The 23,581-nt window shown below is 34.9% G+C and overlaps 1 protein-coding gene across 3 annotated transcripts; it reads right to left on the minus strand.

The window, feature by feature from the left end:
• Positions 1–902: 902 nt before the first annotated feature.
• Positions 903–22,877, minus strand: LOC107470509 (uncharacterized). Of its 3 annotated transcripts, XM_052255195.1 has the most exons (5): positions 22,383–22,877; positions 2,539–2,717; positions 2,031–2,136; positions 1,345–1,493; positions 903–1,253 (listed from the first exon to the last, which is right to left on the minus strand). In XM_052255195.1, exons 2-5 carry the CDS (start codon positions 2,677–2,679, stop codon positions 1,158–1,160), a joined length of 492 nt encoding a protein of 163 aa, XP_052111155.1. In that variant the 5' UTR covers positions 2,680–2,717; positions 22,383–22,877; the 3' UTR covers positions 903–1,157. The 3 variants fall into 3 exon arrangements, with proteins under 3 accessions (XP_052111155.1, XP_015945399.1, XP_015945398.1); XM_016089913.3 differs by lacking the exon at positions 22,383–22,877 and having other exon boundaries at positions 903–1,215; positions 2,539–2,854; XM_016089912.3 differs by lacking the exon at positions 22,383–22,877 and having other exon boundaries at positions 2,539–2,848.
• Between the last annotated feature and the right edge of the window lie 704 nt (positions 22,878–23,581).

Below are 23,581 nucleotides of genomic sequence, written 5' to 3' on the forward strand. Positions count from 1 at the left end.
CAACCATCAGAACATCTTCGTGAGAGCTTCTTGAGGCTGACGGTGACGGGGGCTTGTTGACAATGAAGATGTTCTTCAGGATCGTGTTGTTCTTCAGCACTGTGAAAACTGGGATCTTTACCTCCTCTTCTTCTTCAGCTTTTGATTTGGAAGCCATTCCTTCTTCTTTGACGGAAAATTTTCTCAGCAAGAGGAAAGGGAAAATGGGAGTAGACAAGAATGGGGAATAGAGGGTTTTTTAATTTGATTTTTTAAATTACTCGACCGTTGAAGCTTCAAACGGCTATTGGCCAAATGCACGCGTTACAAAATGATGATATAGATAGACTGCAATTATTAGGCTATGGGAGATTGCGGATTTTAAAATTGTTCCTATATTTCAATAACAATTTCATTATTCTTTCGAGCATAACCAAATGCAATTATGCACATAAAAGGATTGAGCCGGTTGCTTGTGTATCAGTATTATACTATCGCGAGTTGCTTGACTGTACAATTTAAACATGAAGATTCAAAAGTATCACCTTCTCAACTAGCTATGATCCCATAAGTATTAGGGAACCGCTAATCTTATTTACGTTTTTTCTCAACTAGCTCTTTACACGTTGCATTATCCTGTGCATTTCCTTGCATTGTTTCATGATTTATACAGAACGAATTTTCACTCAAAAAACTAAATAAAAATTCTCATGAATGCTTCGTATGAACACCGTTGCCGTCAAAATGTTCTTATACACCAACACACCGTTACAAATTTACATACAGCATTTGCCCTACTCTTTGATATTCCAAAAATTTTAAGAGCCAACCAATAGTCAAATTCCAGACGAAGTTTACATGGCACCAGTATTGAAGAAAAATAAGTTAACTGCTCTCAACAAGGAAACAAAAAAATAAATAAATAAAGGAAATGGTTCTCATCCTTAATTATCCATGGTTATGATGAACACGAGCTAAAAGGGGTAAAATTATACCCCCACTTCCCCTTTGAATAGTGTAGTAAGTATACATGAAAAGAAGGTATATAACAATGAGCACTAAATAAGAAAAACAACAACAAAAGAACCATCTCTACGACCATGTAATCTGATCTCCTCACTGAGACGAAATTCCTTAAGAGTTTAATCCGGAAGGAAAAAAAAGGATAGTATGAACAACTATTCCTCCTTATTACGAGCAATGCTTGCACGATGTCTTAGTTCAGCTCTTTTCCACCTAACAATCAAGTAACACAAGGAGAAAAGTGTGTTGATCTGCCAGAGACAAGATACTTCAAGTTAATAATGTATTGAATAAGAAGAGAGGACTATCATTTAAATGAGTTACATGATGGAAAATACTAACCAGAATTATCATAGCAATGACAAGAAGGGGCCCCGACCAAAGAACTGAGATAAATAGTCCATTTGGATCAAAATAGTTTTGACTAGAGAAGCTTTTCGAGTTCATCCTCAGAACAGTGTTAAGCCTCTCAGCGAGATATACACCAGCCACTGCATTAGAACATTCTCTCAGTAAGAAAAGATACATAAAGACGAGAAATTCAAGAATATCTTCAAGACTGCCATTCAACCACACAAAGAGATGTGTCAATGAATATAATAGAGATGTTTAAATGGTATTACAAATCGCGGAGAAATTCATTGATATCTTCAAGATTTAGTGACTTCCAATGATTCACCTACTTAACAACTTGTTACAAAATTGTCATACTCCCAAGTCCTAAACACATTGCTGCATTCTAGCTACATTCATTTAGTAAATCAAAAAAATCAAAACGATATTTCATATCAGCATCATTCACCAGTGGTTACTAGTTAAGATCATCCTAAACAAATATATCTAGTTCCGTAGGCCCTCTTCCTTATGTGACAAGTTTAGAAATGTTCACAATGATCAAATCAAATGCGACAAGAGAGAAAAAGGATTCGCACACATGAAATAAAAAATCAAAATCAAAATGAAAACAGGAATCTGAAAATTTCACATAAATATTGCATATTATGAAAAGTAACAGATCATATTCATACATGTGAGAAGAAACAAACACATCTGGAAGTTAGTTTTCCTCCTGGTGATGATAGTCACAAGAAGCAACACTATGTGGAACCCAACCAAACCAATCAACCATGGTTCCTGAAACACAACCAACTAACCGTCTTAACTAACTGAATAGAAATAATAACAGAATTAACAAATCCATATTTCACATTATTACCTGACCCCTTATGTGATTTTAGCTAGAGTATGGCTAGCAATTAATAACATATTGTTAGATGATTATTGGAATGATTAGTTAAGCTATTCTTGTAATGAACTTGTTAGTCATAGCCAATATAAATAGCGAGGCAACTAACAGAATCAGTTTCAGATTGCCAATTTCATTTCATTCCTTTTTTTTCATCTTTCTTACTGTGTTTTCTAAAAACATCTCTCTTCTCTCTTCCTCTTACAATTTCCCACATTCTTAACACACATTATTAATTAATCAACACGCAGATCCACACAGATTTGGAATTCAATTGTGAATTAACTTACCTTCCAATCAATGGCATGGAAGAAGCCGATGAAGTTATCGTAGGCGGGGCGGAGGCCGGCACGAAGCTCGGAAGACAGCTTCTGGACGAGATCCGCCATGAGATCCATGTGCTCCTCCACTGCAGATTTCACCTCCTCCATTCTAACTAACTTCAAAGCTATTTGTGAAATCGATGAATCTGCATTATAATTTGGAACTATAACAATTAGAATCAACGACAGCAACAACCGCAACTGAAGCTAGACTCTTCTCGTGAATCTTCGTCAAACCCCCCAACCTTCTCAGGCTTCTCATTGAGGGCCCGTAGCTGGGCTGGGCCCAATATAAATTTCGGTAACCGAAACAAGACCAAAAGAAAGCATGCTTTATCATGGACTCAAACCAACTTGGGTTAGTCGAGTGGTCAGCTCACTCGTTCGTAAGTAAGTTTTGGAAGTTCGAATATGCCTTATGCATGCAACAATTTATTGACCTGCAACGGATTTTTAAATGAAACTCAAATCCACGACGAATTAGTCATAAACCTGTTGGGGGATACCATTTGAGTAAACAAGAAAAAAAAAAAAGACTCCAAACAAGAGATGTTAATGAAGTCTGTGTCTTACCATGACTTTTTTAACAAAAGATGAATTATATAATATATAATATATAATATAATAACGCTACTTCTAAAATATTTTATTTCACAGTGCATAATACAGTTGTTGTCTTGTTGAGATATGCTTGAAAATTTTCTAATATCATTATTTTCTGTGTTGCACATTTAAAAGTATAACAAGTGGGTTCATGGCTCCAGACAATTTTAAAATTTTTATATATTATATGATGATGTATTTAATTTTAAAATTGAGTTGTTAGTTTAATAACTAATTATAAAAACTTTTTATTTCATGATTTGAGTTTAAATTCCAATTATTATATTTTGAATATTAATAGTGTATTATATTTTTTTGACTAAATATTTTGATCTAATCCATTTTCATTGTGCTTTTATTTTTTATTTTTTTANAAAATATCAAAATAATTTATCTGTATTATTCATATTACATTCTTTATAATAATAAAAGACAAAAATTAAAATTTTAATTATTATGAATAATATTAAATATAAAATTATTATTTTTTAATAAAACTTTCTATTTCAATATAACACTTATTAATAATTTTTTATTAAAAATAATAATAAAAAATAATATCATCAATTATATAATACAATATTTAATTATACAAATATTTAATTTTCGGTCCCCTCTTTAAAAGATTTCTTGATCCACTCTGGTTCCACGAAATTATAGTGATTCAAACCCACTTAATATAGTAACATGTATTTGGTATCGAATGATATCCAATGTCCATTGTACAATACGTATATACACAAGTAGATGAGGTCAATTCTAATTTCTAAAGGTATCTTTGACTCTATTTGGAAGAAAATTCTATTTTAATATTGGCAAACAAAAAGAATTAACTAGCATGTTGCACGATCAAAATAATTAATTTCTGTTGTGAAATAAATAAATAAATAAATAAATAAAATAAAAATAATAAAATAAAATATAAATAAAAAATACTATTATTTATATTTATCAATATTATTATACTATTATAAAGATAATATATTAATATTATATTAGTAGTAAGAGAAAAGTAAATAAGTGCTTAATAACAAGAAAGAAAAAGAGAAAATATTTTAGTTTTTTATTATTGTTGTACGTAACATTCATAGGATTACTTCTCTATATATAGGTATATGAAGTTCTTCATTCAGCATTGAAAACAAAAACCAACCGCCTACACTAATGGGCATTCAATTTAACTTTATCACAACACTCCCCTTGAATGCCCATTTAGAAATATTGCCTCATTAAAATCTTATTAAAGAAAAACCTTGTGGGAAAAACCTTAGTGAAGGAAAAATAGTACAATATCCTTTGTGATGGGAACTGTCTCATTAAAAACCTTGTCAAGAAAAACCCAATGGAAAAAAAAGCTTGACCAAGGGAAAAAGAGTAGTCTCCCCTCTTGCCGACATCATTTAATGTCTCGAAATTGGCGCATCCCAATCTCATGTACCAATCTTTCAAAGGAGGATTTTGGGAGTGACTTTGTAAATAAATCTGCCAGATTGTCACTTGAGCAGATCTGTTGGACATCAATTGTCCCTTGATTTTGAAGATCATGAGTAAAGAAGAATTTGGGAGAAATATGCTTTGTTCTATCACCTTTGATGTATCCACCCTTAAGTTGAGCAATGCATGCTGTATTATCTTCAAACAGGACAGTTGGAGCTATCTTATGATCAATCAGTCCATATGATGACAGAATATATTGAATCAGACTCCTCAGCAAAAAACACTTGCGACTAGCTTCATGAATCGCCAGTATTTCAGCATGATTAGAGGATGTTTGCAGCAATCGTTTGTTTCCTGGACCTCCAAGATATAGCTGTACCACCATATGTGAATATGTATCCTGTTTGAGATCTCCTTTTATGTGAATCAAACAAGTATCCGGCATCTGCATAGCCAACTAGTTGTGACTTGGATCCATAGGGATAAAACAATCCCATATCAACCGTTCCATGAAGATATCGAAAGATTTGCTTGATTCCACTCCAATGTCTTCTGGTTGGAGAGGATCTATACCTTTTTAGTAAATTCACAGCAAATGATATATCGGGTCTTGTATTATTAGCAAGATACATTAGCGCTCTAATGGCACTAAGATATGGTACTTCAGGACCAAGGATATCTTCATTTTCTTCTTTAGGACGGAATTGATCCTTCTCCACATCCAAAAATCTTACGATCATTGGGGTACTCAAGGGATGTGACTTATCCATATAAAATCTCTTCAAGATCTTTTCTGTGTATGTTGTTTGATGAATAAAGATCCATTTTTTATATGCTCGATCTGCAGGTCGAGACAAAATTTAGTCCTTCCAAGATCTTTCATCTCAAACTCTTCTTTTAGAGTTTTTATTATTGTTGGAATCTCTTCAGGAGTCCCAATGATATTTAAATCATCAACGTACACAATAATAATAATGAATCCAGATGTAGTTTTCTTTATGAAAACACATGGACAGATATCATCATTCTTGAATCCATTTTTGGCCAGATACTCAGTAAGACGATTATACCACATTCGTCCAGATTGCTTCAGACCATATAAAGATCTTTGCAATTTGACTAAGTATAACCCTTGCGAATATTCATTGGATGGTTTAGATATCTTTAGTCCTTCAGGGACTTTCATATAGATATCCTGATCTAATGAGCCGTATAAGTAGGCTGTTACCATATCCATTAAATGCATATGTAGTTTATGATATGCAGATAAACTGACCAAATAACGCAATGTTATCGCATTCACTACAGGGGAATACGTTTCTTCATAATCTATACCGGGCCTTTGTGAAAAATCTTGTGCCACAAGTCGGGCTTTATAGCGCACAACTTCATTTTTCTCATTTTGTTTTCTCACAAATACCCATCGGTATCCAACAGGTTTTACATCTTCAGGTGTACGGACTACAGGTCCAAAAACTTCACATTTTGCAAGTGAGTCTAATTCAGCCTTCATGGCTGCTTCTCATTTTGGCCAATCATTTCTTTGTCGACATTCTTTGACTGATCTTGGCTCAAAATCCTTACTTTCATGCATGATATTTAATGTCACATTATATGCAAATATTTCATTGACAATTATCTTATTTCGGTCCCATTTCTCTCCCGTAAAGACATAATTTATCGAGATCTCATCATTTTCACTATTTTCAGGTACCTGAACGTCTTCTGGCGTTAAAACTATATCAGAATTTTGGACAACTGCAGGTGTCTTTACTATGTCTTTTTCAATAGGAATAATATTTACCTCTTTTCTCTTTCGAGAAATTTTGTCTTTGGAACCGACAGACCTGCCACGCTTCTGGCGTGTATTTGCTTCGGTGGCAATTTGTCCAACTGGGACATCAATTCGTATTGGGGCATTTTTCGTTGGTATATAAGATTTGGTTATCCTATTTGTATCGGAAAATGCATCAGGCAATTCATTTGCTATTCTTTGCAAATGTATAATCTTTTGAACTTCGAGTTCACATTGCCCCGATCGAGGATCTAAATGCATCAAGGATGATGCATTCCAATTAAGTTCCTTTTCAGGAAGCTTATTCTCTCCCCTAATGTTGGAAATTTTGATTCATCAAAATGACAATCTGCAAATTGGGCTTTAAATACATCTCTAGTTTGTATATCAAAATACCTCACTATAGAGGGAGAATCATATCCAACATATATTTCCAATTTTCTTTGAGGTCCCATTTTAGTGCGATTAGGTGGTGCAATAGGAACATATATCGCACACCCAAATATTCTTAAATGGGAAACATTTGGCTGCTGGCCAAAGACTAATTGCATAGAAGAGAACTTATGGTAACTCGTTGGCCTCAAACGAATAAGTGCTGCGGTATGTAAAATAGCATGCCCCCAAACCGAGGTTGGGAGATTTGTTCTCATAAGCAAGGGTCTAGCAATTAATTGGAGGCGTTTAATAAGTGATTCTGCTAACCCATTTTGTGTGTGAACATAAGCTACTGGATGTTCAACACTTATTCCATTAGCCATACAATAAGAATAAAAAGCTTGGGAAGTAAATTCACCAGCATTATCAAGACGAATTGCTTTGATTGGATTTTCTGGAAATTGTGCTTTTAATCGAATAATTTGAGCTAGTAATCTCGCAAACGCCAGGTTGCGAGAAGATAATAAGCACACATGTGACCATCTCGAAGATGCGTCTATTAGGACCATGAAATATCTAAAAGATCCACATGGTAGATGAAAAGGTCCACATATATCACCTTGAATCCTTTCTAGAAATTCAGAGGACTCAAATCCAACATTTACTGGTGATGACCTTAAAATTAACTTTCCCTGAGAACATGCAGCACAACAAAATTCACTAGTTTTAAGAATCTTCTGGTTCTTTAGTGAATGTCCATGAGAGTTTTCAATAATTCTCCTCATCATGGTTGTTCCTGGATGACCCAATCGGTCGTGCCAAGTTATGCATTCATTTGGACTAGTAAACTTCTGGTTTAAAGTGGCATGTGATTCAATTGCACTAATTTTGGTATAATATAACCCGGATGAAAGTGAGGGCAATTTTTCTAATATAACCTTTTTATTTGAATCATGAGTTGTGATACATAAGTACTCATGACTTCCCTCATTCATAGTCTCAATATGATATCCATTTCGGCGAATATCTTTAAAGCTCAACAAGTTTCTTCGAGACTTAGTAGACAACAGTGCATTATTTATTATGAATTTTGTCCCTCTGGGAAACAAAATTATAGCTCTTCCGGAGCCTTCAATCACATTGCCTGAGCCAATTATAGTATTAACACATTCTTCTTTTGGCACAAGATGGGTAAAATATATATCACTTTTGAGAATAGTGTGCGAACTTGCATTATCCGCAAGGCATACATCTTCATTACATATCCTTGCCATTCTCTTCAAAGACAAATAATAATAAAATGAGTAGCATGTACAGTTAAATTAAATACTTGATCAGAATTATTTTTCTAAGAAACACTATACAGAACAATAATATCATATACTAAAATTTTATTTTAAAACATGACACATTTAATGATTTCAAAATTCATAAACATTAATATTTCATTGTTTATATACATCATATTTGAAACTTAAATACATAGAAAATAAAATTTAACAATAAGTTCTTTACATTATTTATTTACATGAATGCTTAACAATCTCACACATTAAACTATTCCATCATTGATCAAATGACCAATATTTCCTTCAGGATCCTCAAAGAAATCAGATACATCATAATGAGTGGTGGAATTTTCAGCATTATTTGAAACGAAATTCGATTCTTTTCCCTTGTACTCCTTTTTCAAGGATGCCTAGTAAAGATCGACTAGGTGCCTTGGGGTACGGCAAGTACGTGGCCAATGGCCCTTTCAACCACAACGGAAACACTTATCCTCTGTTGATTTATTCTGCCTGATATTTCTTTCTTTATCTCACTTTTGGTGAAATCCTCTCTTTTGAATATAATTCATTTTTCTCCCATAATTTTTCTTGTTATTAAAACCTTGCCATTTACCTCTTCTGGGGTAATTTGCCGCATTTACTTCAGGAAATGGGGTAGCACCAGCTGGGCGCGCTTCATGATTTTTCAGTAGCAATTCATTGTTGCGTTCAGCAACAAGAAGGAAAAAAATTAACTCAGAATATTTTTTAAATCCTTTTTTCTCGATACTGCTGCTGCAGGAGCACATTCGAGGCATGGAAGGTTGAGAAAGTTTTCTCCAACATGTCATGATCAGTTTTATCTTTTTCCCACATAATTTCATTCGTGAGGTGTAACGTTAGGATTTTTGCTAGTAAAAAATTTTGTAAAAATATAGTCGCGTTGTGAGTATAGATTCTAAACCAACAGAAAATTCCTTCGTACAAACGTTTTGATTGTCGCAAGTAACAAAACCCAATAAATTTATAAACTGAAGTATTCAAACCTCGGGTCGTCCTCTCAAGGAATTGCAGGGATGTATGATTTATTATTGGTTATGGAAAAACAGTGTTTGGGTTTGAAAAAGATTTTTAGCAAGAGAAATAGATTGCAAGAATTAATAAATTAATAACTAGTAAAACTCTTGGCAAGGTATGAAAACTGGAAGTCCTATCCCAGTTATCCTTATCAATTGTCATGAGAATTGGATTTTTCTCCCACTTAGTTAACCTTTACTAAAGCAAAGGAAAGTCAAGTGGACTAATTAGTTTGATCCTCAAGTCCTAGTCAATCCATGTGGGAAGACTAGCTTTAGAGTGATCTAGATCAATTAAAATCTGCCAATTTCAACCACTATTGAGTTTGACAACTCAAAAGTTACCAATTAATCAACCAAAGCCAAAAGGGAATAAAATCTACTTGAATAAAAATAATTTGGATAGAGCCCAAACATCAATAACATATAAATCTGAAATACCTCAATTTATATTAAATAAAGATGTCAATTCTAACATGGACAATATTCATGAGCCAATTGGGCGACATAAATCAAACACAAATAAAAGTATCAGAGTAAATAAAAGTAGAAGAGAAACATAAATTATTGAACCTAGTATGAAGAAACAATCCTAATCCTAATAGAAATCCTAATCCTAAATCCTAAGAGAGAGGAGAGAACCTCTCTTTCTAAAAACTACATCTAAAACCTAAAATTGAATTATGATCTGATATGAATTGATTTCCTGAGTCTCTGCATGTTCCCGAACTTTAATCTGTGTTTCTGGGCCGAAAACTAGGTTGAAACGCGGCCCAAAATATGTGTCAGCGACTTCTGTAATTCTGCAGATCGCGCTCGTCACGCGTCCATGTCGTCCACGCGTTCACGTCACTCAGCATTTCTCGTACCACGCGTACGTGTCGTCCACGCTTTCGCGTCGTTCATGCAGCTTCCAGTCCGCGCGGTCGCGTCAGGCATGCGAGCGCGTCACGGTAATTCCTTCTATTTCACGTGGTCGCGTGAGCCATGCCACCGCGAGACTTCTCGCTAGTCATCTCCTCAATTCCTTGTGTTCCTTCTATTTTTGCATGTTTCCTCTTCATTCCTTACGCCATTCCTGCCCTATGAAACCTGAAACACTTAACATACAGATCACAGCATCGAATGATACGAAGGAAGATAAAAATATACAACAAAAATGTCCTTAGAAAGCAAGTTATTAATCATATGATATTTTTAGGAAGGAATTGTAAATATATGCAAATCATATGAATAAGTGGGTGAAAAGTTTGATAAAATCACTCAATAAAACACAATATAAACCATAAAATAGTGGTTTATCAACCTCCCCACACTTAAACATTAGCATGTCCTCATGCTAAACTCAAGGAGACCAAATAAATGAATAGGGAAAGGCAAGATTCATGCAATGCAACCTATGAATGTGAATGCAACTACATGCAAAAAATGATTCTACTTACTTGGTGAAAAAGTAAATAAATCCTTCAAGAATAAATATGAGCTGGATTTCACTAATTCAAATCACAAAATAAAGTACATATAACTTGCAAGAAGAAGATTGCTCATGAAAGCAGGGAACATAGAATTAAGCACTGAACCCTCCTAGTAGTGTATATGCACTCTAATCTCTCAAGTGTCTAGGGTCAATCACTCTATTCTTCTCTAATCATGCTTTCTAAAACTTTGTTCTTCATCTAACCAATCAACAAATATTTAATGTATACATACAAACATCATGAGGTCTTTTTCAAGGTTGTAATGGGACCAAGGCAAGGGTGAGGATATATGTATGGCTAAGTGAGTTATAAATTGAATCTTTGAGTAACCTGAGCTATCACCTAACATACATACATTCTATATAACTTCTAAAATCATGCCTAGCTACCCATAATTCTCACTTTTGTATCACATACTCATGCATCAACTTTTCTTTTAATTTGTGTCACATATGCATTGATCTTAACATTGGGGTAATTTTGTCCTCTTTATTTATTTATTTATATTATATATATATATATTTTTTCTTTTTTTCTTTTTTCTTTTTTTTTCTTTTTTTTATAGAGACATAAAAACTAAAATAACATATCAATGCATATGAAATTTTTAATTTTCTGTTTTACATGAGTAGATACCCAAACTTCCCAATATTCAGAATTAGAAACATGTTACATTCCCTTATTAACCCATGTTTCCACAGTTTTTCCACACTTAGTTGATGCACAACCTCTATCTTAACCTAACCAAAGATTCAATTGGGATATTTAATTTGTTTTTTTACTTAAGGCTAGTGATGTGGTTATAAAACAGAAGGGGATTAAAAAGCTCAAAGTGGCTAACAAGGGTGACATAAAAAGGCAGGCTTTTTGGGATAAGTGAGCTAAAACAAGTAATGGCCTCAATCATATGCAGTCATGTAAATACACTAAATATTGGACATATAGATTGGAACAAAATAAAGATTACAATCATAGACAAGAAAATACACAAGAATAAAATATTTATGGTTAAATAATGTAGCCATGTAAATAAGCTCAAATTCTAACATGGTGTGTGTTCTTTAGCTCAAAAACCATGTTCCAATTTACAATCTTCAAACAAATTTAACACATAGAAAATTTTAATTTTTAATTTAAATTAGTGAAATATTATAAAATAAAGTCTTGAAAAGAAATTTATTACTTCAACCAAGTGGTGGTAAAATATGCACAAAATCTAACTATAATGCAATCAAACATGCAAATGCAAGAACTAACTACAGAGAAGTTTAAACATTGGTGTTGAGTCAGAAAATAACTAACCCATGGAGATCGGTATCGACCTCCCCACACTTAAAGATTGCACCGTCCTCGGTGCATGCTAAGATGTATAAGTGGACGGGTGCTCTAACTGATGCCTTTCGCTATAGATTGTGCAAATTGACTTGTTTGTCTCCCCATTTAGAAGCTTTCACTTTCCCTTCATCGGTGGCCATCCTGAAAGAAGAGAAAAAGAAGGAAAGTAACCCAGAAGTAGAGATAAGAACATAAATGAAATATGGATGTTAATGCCAAATAATAAAGGTCTCAATTACATGGTAGCTACAACATACAAGGAAGAAAATAGTGGAAGCAAATGACATATCAAGAGTGCAAAAATTGTAACAATGGGAAAGAGAGTAGGTAAAGAGAGATAATATAAATTCATGTCAATGCAAAAGTAATACAAGTATAAAAGATAGGCATTGATTTAATTAATATTACCTAACAAGAATAAAACAAGTCACTAAGCACCCAAAATAAATAAAGAGAAGATGCAACAGTTAAATAAGAAAAATTTAACACCAAAGAAAAAATAATGAATTTAGAAAGGAAAATAAAAATGTACACAAAATTAAGATGCAATGAATGAAATATCCAAATAAATAAAATGAAAGATAAGAAGAATGAAAAGGGAAAGAATAGAAGAAAGAAGTAAGGAAGAAAGAAGGGAGAAAAAATTAGGATTGGGGAAGAAAAGATAAGATATTTTGGCAATTTAGGGTAAGCTGTGCGGCGCAATCGACGCGGACGCGCGACTTGCGCTTAAATTATTCGACGCGGTCGCGTTGGTCACGCGGACGCATGACGCATTTTATGCTACTGGCGCGAGGGCAGCCTCGCGCTCGCACAACTCTGTTCAGAATTCATTATTGCCAAATTCCAGAGCGACACGGTCGCGTGGTCGACGCGATCGCGTGAGTGGCCATTATAGGGATATGACGCGGACGCGTCAGCCATGCATCCGCGTGGTAAGGCTTGCGCGTTCAGCACCAATCCAGCACCACTCCAGCACAACTTTCGGTCGTGCACCTTTTTTTACGTCAAATTTCAGGTCACGCGTTCGCGTGGATGATGCGGATGCGTGGAAGGCATTTTTCCCACATGACGCAGACGCGTCAGCGACGCGGTCGCGTGGGATGATTTGTGCCAAAGGCACGCCTCCAGCCACACTCCTGCGTGACTCTCTATTCGATTTATTTTCTTCCTAATGCACCTGCGACGCGGACGCGTCGACGACGCCGTCGCGTCGCGTGTGTGTTCTCCTTTTTTTTTGATGCAATATGTAGAATGCAATGAATGTTATGCAAAATTTTAGGTTCAATCAAAACTCAAACAAACAAAATAGACTAGAATTAAAACTGAAAGAGGAATGATAATACCATGGTGGGTTGTCTCCCACCTAGCACTTTTAGTTAAAGTCCTTAAGTTGGACATTCTGGTGAGCTCCTTGTTATGGTGGCTTGTGCTTGTATTCATCCAAGAATCTCCACCAGTATTTGGAATTCTCACAGCCTCCGGGATCCCAAACTAGGCGCAGAAAGCCTTCAAGTAAGTTAAAACAAGTGACAAGGCCCCAAGAGTGTTGATTGCCATAATAAATTCCGGGGTCCCAAACCTTGCTTTTGCACCCATCTTCTTGTTGATCCTTAGTGTTCCAACCGGGTGGCAGGCAATCTGAATTCTCACTGAAGCGGCCAAACAACTTCCTAGACCCATTCAGTTGAGTTTTACACCAACCTTTGCATTTAAATTTTGAGCATACAACCATGTTGAACCTTGCAGGACAACTCTTACCACTAACCATCTTCCTTTTACTCTTGATGCCACAGAGAACTCAGAGAACTCTAAGTTGACCATCCGTCTCTAGTAGCCCATATTCAAGTGGAATTAGAAAGCTAAGGGATATGAATTTTACCCACTTGAATGTTGTGAATGATGATGGCAACTTAGGGGGAGGAGTTTCTAATGAACTTGCAAGCTCTACTCCTTTGTGTTCTTCTTTGACAACTACCACCTCTTTGCAAGCTTCTTCAATTTTAACCTCTTCCTTTTGGTAGCTTTCTTCCACTTTAATCTTTTCTTCATTGCTTACCAAGAGCATGGGAGGTTGTGCTTTTTCTTCTTGAATCTCCATCTCTTGATAAACCTCTTCCAAGTCTTCAACCATGATATGCCTTGGAGGTTGTACACCCTCCTCAACATCAATTTCAAACGTCTTGGAATGAGGTTCTATAACTTGAGTTTCCTATGGAAGTTCTGCATCTCCTAAGTCTTCAACCACTTCTTCCTCTACAACTATTATGGCATCCTCCACTTGTTCCAATGCAAAGTCATGCTCTTTATTGTCCATTGGAGTCTCTAGTGTCTCCTTCATGCTACGTTCTTCATTAGATTCTCCACATGAAGCCATGGGGGTTCCTTGAGTGTCCGAACATTTGGAAGGTAATTGTTTTATTGCTTGCTCGAATTGATGAAGGGTTGCATGAAATTGATCTACTGTTTCCTGGAAATAATCCCTTGACTCTTGTTTCTCATTGATGATTACCTTTCCATGACAACTCCCTTCAATTACTCCTTCACCTTCAAGGGTCTCTTCTACCTTCACCTTTAGTGCCTCCTCTAACTCCTTATGAAGTATGAATTCGCGAAGACGATCCTCTCTCTCTTGTTCCATATCAATCGTATCGTTGGGATCATGTTGCTCTTGGATTGATGGATGTGGGTGCTCTTCCATGGATGGTGGTGATGGGATGGAGGGATCATTCTGTGGTTGAAAAGGAAGTGCACTAGAGCTTGAGAGTTGATTCTTGAAGGTATTTGGTGGTCCGATTTAGGCGGCGAGAGCTTGTATAGTAGAGTTTAGATCGACAAATGCTTTCTCCATGGAGGTTTGAGGTGGATAGGAGGGTTCATTTGTTGGGAGAAAGGGTTCATGGTAGGAAGGTGGTTCATCTTGATAATGATAAGGAGATGGTGTATATTTAGGTGGTGGTTCTGTGTATGGTTCATTTGGTGGTTGGTGTAGTGAATAAGGATTGGGGTCATATAGAGGTGAATGGTGGAAAGGGGCTTGTGAGTGTGGTGGTTTAAAGCTATGTTGAGGAGGTGGTTTATTGGCATATGATGGGGGCTTGTTGGTAACTGCAAGGGGGTCCACCATATCTATCAGCTTGGTATGCATTATAGAATGGTCTTTGTCCATGATATCTTGGAAGGTGTTGTCGCCTAAAGGGTTGATCAGCTCCTCTTGGCTCCGTCCATCTTCGATTGCTTTGACCTTGATGCATATTCCTGTTATAACTTTCTCTTCCTGCAACATAGTCATAACCAGACTCGCAGCCAAAGGGGTGAGAGTTCATAGTAGTAGAAGAAAATAAAAACAAAAACTAACAAAAAGAAAATATTTTGAAAAAGATATAATTTTTGAAAAAGGATAAGATAAGATAAAAAATTTTAAAATCTGAAATTTTTTTTTGAAAAAATATTTACAATAACCAATAATAAGACACACGTTTGCAATTTCTCGGCAACGGCGCGTTTTTGACGTTAGAATTTTTGCTAGTAAAGAATTTTGTAAAAATATAATCGTGTTGTGAGTATAGATTCTAAACCAACAGAGAATCCCTTCGTACAAACGTTTTGGTTGTCACAAGTAACAAAACCCAATAAATTTATAAACCGAAGTATTTAAACCTCGGGTCGTCTTCTCAAGGAATTGCAGAGAAGTATGATTTATTATTGGTTATGGAAAAACAGTGTTTGGGTTTGAAAAAGATTTTTAGCAAGAGAAATAGATTGAAAGAATTAATAAATTAATAATTAGTAAAACTCTTGGCAATGTATGAAAACTAGAAGTCCTATCCCAGTTATCCTTATCAATTGTGATGAGAATTGAATTTTTTTCCCACTTAATTAACCTTTACTAAAGCAAAGGAAAGTCAAGTGGACTAATTAGTTTGATCATCAAGTCCTAGTCAATCCCTATGGGAAAACTAGCTTTAGAGCGATCTAGATCAATTAGAATCTGCCAATTTCAACCACTGTTGAGTTTGATAACTCAAGAGTTACCAATTAATCAACCAAAGCCAAAAGGGAATAAAATCTACTTGAATGAAAATAATTTGGATAGAGCCCAAGCATCAATAACATATAAATCTGAAATACCTCAATTTATATTAAATAAAGATGTCAATTCTAACATGGACAATATTCATAAGCCAATTGGGCGACATAAATCAAACACAAATAAAAGTATCAGAGTAAATAAAAGTAGAAGAGAAACATAAATTATTGAACCTGGTACGAAGAAACAATCCTAATCCTAATAGAAATCCTAATCCTAAATCCTAAGAGAGATGAGAGAACCTCTCTTTCTAAAAACTACATCTAAAACCTAAAATTGAATTATGATCTGATATGAATTGATTTCCTGAGTCTCTGCATGTTCCCGAACTTTAATCTGTGTTTCTGGGCCGAAAACTGGGTTGAAACGCGGCCTGAAATCTGTGCCAGCGACTTCTGTAATTCTGCAGATCGCGCTCGTCACGCGTCCGTGTCGTCTACGCGTTCGCGTCATTCAGCATTTCTCGTACCACGCGTGCGCGTCGTCCACGCTTTCGCGTCGTTTGTGCAGCTTCCAGTCCGCGCGGTCGCGTCAGGTACGCGAGCGCGTCACGGTAATTCCTTCTATTTCGCGCGGTCGCGTGAGCCATGCGACCGTGAGACTTCTCGCTGGTCATCTCCTCAATTCCTTGTGTTCCTTCCATTTTTGCATGCTTCCTCTTCATTCCTTACGTCATTCCTGCCCTATGAAGCCTGAAACACTTAACATACAGATCACGGCATCGAATGGTACGAAGGAAGATAAAAATATACAACAAAAAAGTCCTTAGGAAGCAAGTTATTAATCATAGGATATTTTTAGGAAGGAATTGTAAATACATGTAAATCATATGAATAAGTGGGTGAAAAGCTTGATAAAACCACTCAATAAAACACAATATAAACCATAAAATAGTGGTTTATCAAGATGATTCGAAACATTGCAGAATTATATTCATTTATAGATTTAAAATCTTGTAGACGCAAGTGCGTCCATTCATATCGAGCTTGAGGAAGTATCACCGTTTTCTAATGATTATACATTTCTTCAAGGTCTTTCCAAATATCTGCAGGATCTTTTAACGTGAGATATTCATTTTTCAATCTTTCGTCAAAATGACGACGAAGAAAAATCATGGCTTTGACTTTATCCTTCTGGGATGCATTATTTTCAGCCTTAATGATATTTCCAAGATCCATTGAATCAAGATGAATTTCAGCATCTAATATCCATGATAAATAATTATTTCCAGATATATCAAGCGCATTGAATTCAAGATGAGAGAGTTTCGACATAATGAAAATTTGTTACCTGAGTCTTCTTAAAAATTTGATCAGAGTCTCGTGCTAATAACGTGTTGTGAAATAAATAAATAAATAAGATAAATAAGGAAGATGTAATAAAATAAAGTATAAATAGAAAAATACTATTATCTGTATTTACCAATACTATTATACTACTATAAAGATAATATATTAATATTATATTAGTAGTAAGAGAAAAGTAAATAAGTGCTTAATAGTAAGAAAGAAAGAGGGGAATATTTTAGTTTTTTATTATTGCTGTACGTAACACTCATATGATTACTTCTCTATATATAAGCATATGAAATTCTTCATTCAGCATTGAAAACAAAAACCAACCGCCCACATTATTGGGTATTCAATTAACCTTATCAGAACAATTCTCATGCTACTATAGTTATAAAAACTGGACCGGACCGATTGGAAAACTGGTGAATTGGTCATTTGGCCGGTTCGATTAAGCAATCTGACCGCATAAGGTAAAGAACTAGAGAGAATCAGGTTAAACCATCCGATTTTGATAAAAACCTACAAACCGGTGGTTTTGTGTAACCCGGTCGGTTCGAAACTTTTTTTTCCCTTACCAAAATGACAACTTTTTGGTCGTTTACAAAAAAAAAATGGCTACCCATCCCCAGGAGCTCGAAGACCGTCTCTCTTCCTCACCTCATCACATCATAGTCTCTCAGTCTCTCACAATCTCACTCTAGAACTGACGATTGCCGGCCGTCTCCTCTGCTTCGTCGCCGGTTTTGGTGCGTCGATGTCGCGTCTGTGGTTCCCGGCGTCGTCCCATCTTTGGCTCGCAAGCAACCTGTCTCGTTGTGTCTCATTGTTCTGCATCTTTCGTCGTTGTCGTCGTCACGTCCTCTCCATCGCTGCTGCCTCCCCTTCGCCTAAGTTTGCTTTTGTGCGTTCGTGAAGTGAAAATGAAACCCATTATCTCTGTTTCTTTTTTTTAGTTATTCAGTTGGATTTTAATTTGATTAAAGGAGTGAGTAACTAATTAATGATGTTAAATTGTTAATTATAAATCTATTTATATTATATTGCTAATTATAACTTGTTGAATTTGTTGATAAATGCAAAGTCCCGCCAATTTCAGAAGGGTGATGAGCACTAAAAATATTATTGTATAACTTCAAGAGGTTATTCCAAATAACACTGGAAACACATAACTAACTACAGTAAAGCTATTTGTTCATAAGTGCAAGAAAAAAGTGTCAGCAAATAAGTCATATTTCTTTTTTGTCTTTAATATGTGTCTCGACAAAAATAATAGCGAGTCAAAAACCAAAGACAAGATAGAAAGTTTTTCGGTGGACAGAAAATTAGTCAAATTTTATTCCAGAATAAAAACATTTTGTATGATTTTGTATCTATCTCCTACTCCAAATTGATTTTTGTGTTTTCCAGTGTCTTTCGTATTTCTATCCTGAGAGAGAGTTATTAAATGTGGCATATGTATGCCTCATTGAATTATTCAATAACATCACCAAAGAATGGACATTGAAATGAGCTTAGACAGATAGTGCAAATAATCACAACATTAGAAAACAATGGCATAAGAAGGAAGCTAAACTTTAATGCTGCCATCTTTAAAAAACAATCAAGTATAGAAGGCAGAGCACAAAGTTAGATATTATTGTGTTAAATTAAGATACTATTCTAATAGTACTAACTAATTTCATATCTATCTTTATATTAGTTATCTTTAGAATTTGAGACTTGGTTATTCTTAAAATAGCGAAGATATGTATTTTAAATTTTTTAAATTTTTTACTATTTTTTATTTTTTATTTACGTCGCACCGGTTTTACCATTTTAACTAGTGATTTATCGGTTAAATCAGTGAACTAGTAAACCAGTAACCTAACCAGTTTGATCACCGATTCGGTTCTTACAACTATCGATTCGGTTCTTACAACTATGCATGTTACTATCTTTTTAAGAATTTTGATCCATTCGCTGCCCACTATTTCATTCCATATCTTTTCTTGTCTCGGCTTTTCATTTCTTTTGTCCTCATCCTCACATACCTTCCATTTCCCCCACAATTTAAAATTTGAATCAACAAAATTTTCATATAAAAAACATATAAAACAACACTTGCGCTGTCTTTTCATTAGTATCTTATCACTTAGTAAAACGACACCCAAGTAGCTAGCTAGGGATCTTAATTCCTTTCTCAGCTAAATATATGAAATCAAAAGAGAGAATTATTAGGGTTCTTCAGACTGAAATGCACAATATAATATATGGTAAGCATTGTATAGATAAACCTTCCACTAGATACACGGGACTGAGAAACAAAGTGACATACGTAAATCAAATTTCTATGTTTTGTTTTTCTTAGTAGTTTCTTGAATACTCTTGTTCTTCTTAATGTTGTTCTTAAGAAACTTCTAATCCTTCACAAGATTTTATTATTACTTTAGACATAATATTTGCCTTTCTCCAATTTGATTCCTTATATCAAATAACTTATTTGTCTTACCAAAACATTTTTTGCAGAATCAAAGCATAAATTAAGATAGAACGCTTATATGAGCTATCTTCAAACTAAAAATAGTTAATTTTATGAGTGATATTTCTTGTTGTTCCTAGAGTTCTTGGCTCTAACATCGTGATTTATTCTGTTACTTAATTTCTTAACCTTAATTCTTTTACTAATTCTTCTTTCCTTCCTGTATTCATAACTTTTCGGAGTTTTTTTATTAATCTTTCCTCTTATCCTAATCAAAAGTTATAGATTACATATAAACACGAAAAATCATAAATACAAACAAGCACACAAAGAACATAGCAAATAGCAAACACAAAGAATGAACAATAAACAAATACAAGCAAATGTGCAAACAATATGATGCATGCATGTTCCTAGTGCAGGGCATGAGCTCATACATCGGTTAGCTACCCACACCCAATGTTACCCGGGACGAATCCCGGATATAGTTTCTCCACTGAATCAGTCAGCACAGGTACCACATGAGTGTCCCCATGTTAGTCAAATACCAAAGCTACACAGATTTACCTGTGTCAGTCAGGCTAAAATTATAATCATAATATTGCTATAGCAAATGTGCATTCAGTGAGAAACGGGATACCATATGGCCGAACCCATATCAATCAAATACCACTCTGCTTTAAAGTGGGCGTCCCCACCTAGCAACTCTGCCTAACTAGTACATTTTTTTTAGCTGGGTCTCTGCCCAGTCCGAACATTTTTGCGGACGGGGTTTCTCTGCCCAGTCAATATGTTTCTTTGACTGAGGCATAAGGCATCTTGGGAATAGCTCTTTTAACTCTGTATCTTTTTTTCTGTAAGGGATCACTACTTTTAATATTTTCTCAAACATTTAAACTTTCTTATACTTTTTTCTCATCTTTCACTATAAAATGTCCCCGACGTTCCAATTTCTTTTTTATACTAAAAACTATCAAATTTCTTTTTTATACTAAACTATCAAACGACCTCCGAATCCAGCAAACTTTATATTCACGCGTACGTATCAAACTAAAGTTTCTAAAGAATTAAGAATCACATTTTTCTGGATGGTCTAGCTCTACTTATTGAAGAGAAATCGAGACCCATGTACCGATTTTTCCGAACATCACAACATCACCTTGTATCTTCGCAAGGTGGATATATGTCGTGAAATACTAGCGTAACTCAATTTACTAATGGACGTGTTCCAGGGACTCTAAGGGTCAGTTTAGTTTTGGTTTTGGGTGTTTGTATTAAGAATTGAATTTTTTTATAAATATTCAAAATTCGACTGCCCTGTTTGGTAACTTCTTCAAAAAAATAGCAAATAGTAGTAGACTTTGAAAAATTAGAAATAAAAACTCTCAACTTTGGTATGGTTATACTAGACTCTCCTAATTTTTATTTGGTTCAAGTTTCAAAGCATTCTCATTTCGAAAACGAAAGTTATGCATATTCTATTTTTGAGAGGGTTTTGTTTAGTTAACCAGTGAACCGGTTAATTTCTAAAGTGCATAATTAATTTTTTATAATTGCTATGGCTCTGAAATTTGAACTGAATGAACTAGACATCATAGGCTTCTATTTGATTTTGGTCTCACCTCAACAGCCCTTTTGGATTAGAAGTTATACATCTAGGAAGTCACTGCTCTAAATATGGAAATTCTGTTTAGCCAACAGTGTGCAGTAATTTTGTAAAATCTATAACTCCCAATGTATAAGTGTATAACTAAAAAAATTATTAGCTTTTGAGGAAATAAAATTAGACACCCTAAAGTTTTACCCCCAAGTAGTTGCACACCAAATCAAGTTCTGGATCAATACCGGTAGCTCACACAAGTGGCTGGTATAACTAAACGAGTTACAGGATTGCATGTCAATCAAACAGTGAACTTGTCATTTTGTAAATTACATAATTAAGTATATAAAAATGGTTTTATCCTAAAATTTGGTCACATTGTTCTTGACATGTCAATCTCTCAAATGTATTTAGTCGTATCTTAAAATTCATGAGAATTTAAAAGTTACATAGGTTAGAAGTTGCTGCTGCAATAGCTTTAAAACAGGTTTTTCAGCAGAAACCATTTACTTTCAATAATTTTTATCTTCCAACCTTCTCATTAACAAATTCTGAAATTTTTAGGGAAGGTTCTGAACTCATCAAGGATTTCTAAGATAATTATTTCCTTTATTTTGGATGGCTAGATTTTGCCCATAAATTCAAGCAAGTTGCTGCCTAATTTGGTAACAGATTCTACAACTATTGGCTTAGGTTTTAACTAAGCAATTCCGTTAGCTAAGCTTCTAATCCTCTTCTAATCATGATTCTATACTTCTTAAACTTTCATAGACTTGTTCATCTTAACCTTACATACCGAAGAGCTCAGCTCTTGTTCATTTCATCATTCATTCATTAGATAATCATTCAAGAGCAATATAGTGCAATAATTCATCATAATAGCACTATAGTCCTAATCATTATATTTAATCAGCAGCAAATACATCAAGCAACCATTTATTTCATCATCAAATATCATCAATCACATAATCACAAACATGCAATTAAACTAGCCCAACCCCTACCTCGTTGGAGTTCACTCTTGGTTACACTTGGTTCAAACTCTCTCTTCCTTTCTCGGTTAGTTTTCCTCCAAGCTCTGGCCAGTCCCTTCTTGGCTTGTGATTCAGCTGTTCTAACAGAGTTCTAATGGAGCAAGAGGAATGATCAGAGTTTTCGAATTGGAAGGAGAAGAAGGTAACGTTGGTGTGGCTCCTTCTCTGTTTTGGTCAGTCACCATTCTTTGCTATCACTCTCCTTCCTCTATTGATGGTGCAACGAAGAATCAAGAAGAAGACAAAGAACTCCTCCTCACTTCCTCTCGGCCAGCTCCCTCTCTCATGTGATGACCCAGAAGAAGCAGTGTGCATATAAATAGGAAAAGGTGGTATGAGTGCTGCGTTGGTTTCTTCTTCAGGGAACACCTAATCAGAGGCCATCATTGTAGGAGGTAAGCAAGAGGTGTAACTGGGGTTGAGTATTCCTCTTTAGTTCGTTCATCAGACGAAGAAGGAAGATGATTAGGGCTTTTATCATGGTTAAAGGGGTTCTTGATATGTGTATACTTTTGATCCTGGTTTGATTGAACCGAAGAAAGCGGTTTAATGTGTGTTGGTTCAAGATTGATGAGAATAATATTGATGAGAAGAAAGCGGTTTCATCCTGTTGAGAGAATAAGATTGATGAGGTGTGATGATAAAATGTGGAAGACAGAAAATTGTGGCTTTATACTAAAGAAAAATCAGTTTGATTATGAAAGAATAGAGTTGATTTGGTTTGGTTTAAGATTGGCTAAATTTTTCAGTTTTTTATTTTTCTCTAGGTAATATTACAAGAGACTTCATGAATTTTGATTGAAGATAATTCCTTGATGTTATGGCCTAATTGCCAAAAAAAAAATACAGTTTAATGATTAAACTGTAAAATTATCGGTCTTTAAACCGTATCAATTTAAACAACCGGCAATTAAGGAATTAGTAGCAGAGAGTATCTTGGCTCCAAATCATATCTAGAATACTTTACCAAGGCTAAATCAATCAAGAAAAACTAGTAGTAAAGTTTCTATAGATGTATTTAACTCGACGGTCAAATTCATCGTTATCAGTACGGTTGTTGCCTTAGGACATGTTTTTATCTCTCACAGCATATTTATTCTTTTCACTTATCTAATATAAATCCGCCTTATAATATATGATAAGGTGATTCTTGGATATTTATCGAATTC

The sequence above is a fragment of the Arachis duranensis genome, chromosome 10 (genome assembly GCF_000817695.3).
Source record: "Arachis duranensis cultivar V14167 chromosome 10, aradu.V14167.gnm2.J7QH, whole genome shotgun sequence".
NCBI lineage: Eukaryota > Viridiplantae > Streptophyta > Magnoliopsida > Fabales > Fabaceae > Arachis > Arachis duranensis.

Bases quoted from the DNA above. Each gene is read 5' to 3' on its own strand.
- LOC107470509 (XM_052255195.1), bottom strand. From the start codon at position 2,679: ATGGAGGAGGTGAAATCTGCAGTGGAGGAGCACATGGATCTCATGGCG. The intron at 2,137-2,538 runs GTAAGTTAATTC...GTTGTGTTTCAG, and splicing joins TCCATGCCATTGATTGGAAG to GAACCATGGTTGATTGGTTT. The intron at 1,254-1,344 runs GTTAGTATTTTC...TGTCTCTGGCAG, and splicing joins TCATTGCTATGATAATTCTG to ATCAACACACTTTTCTCCTT.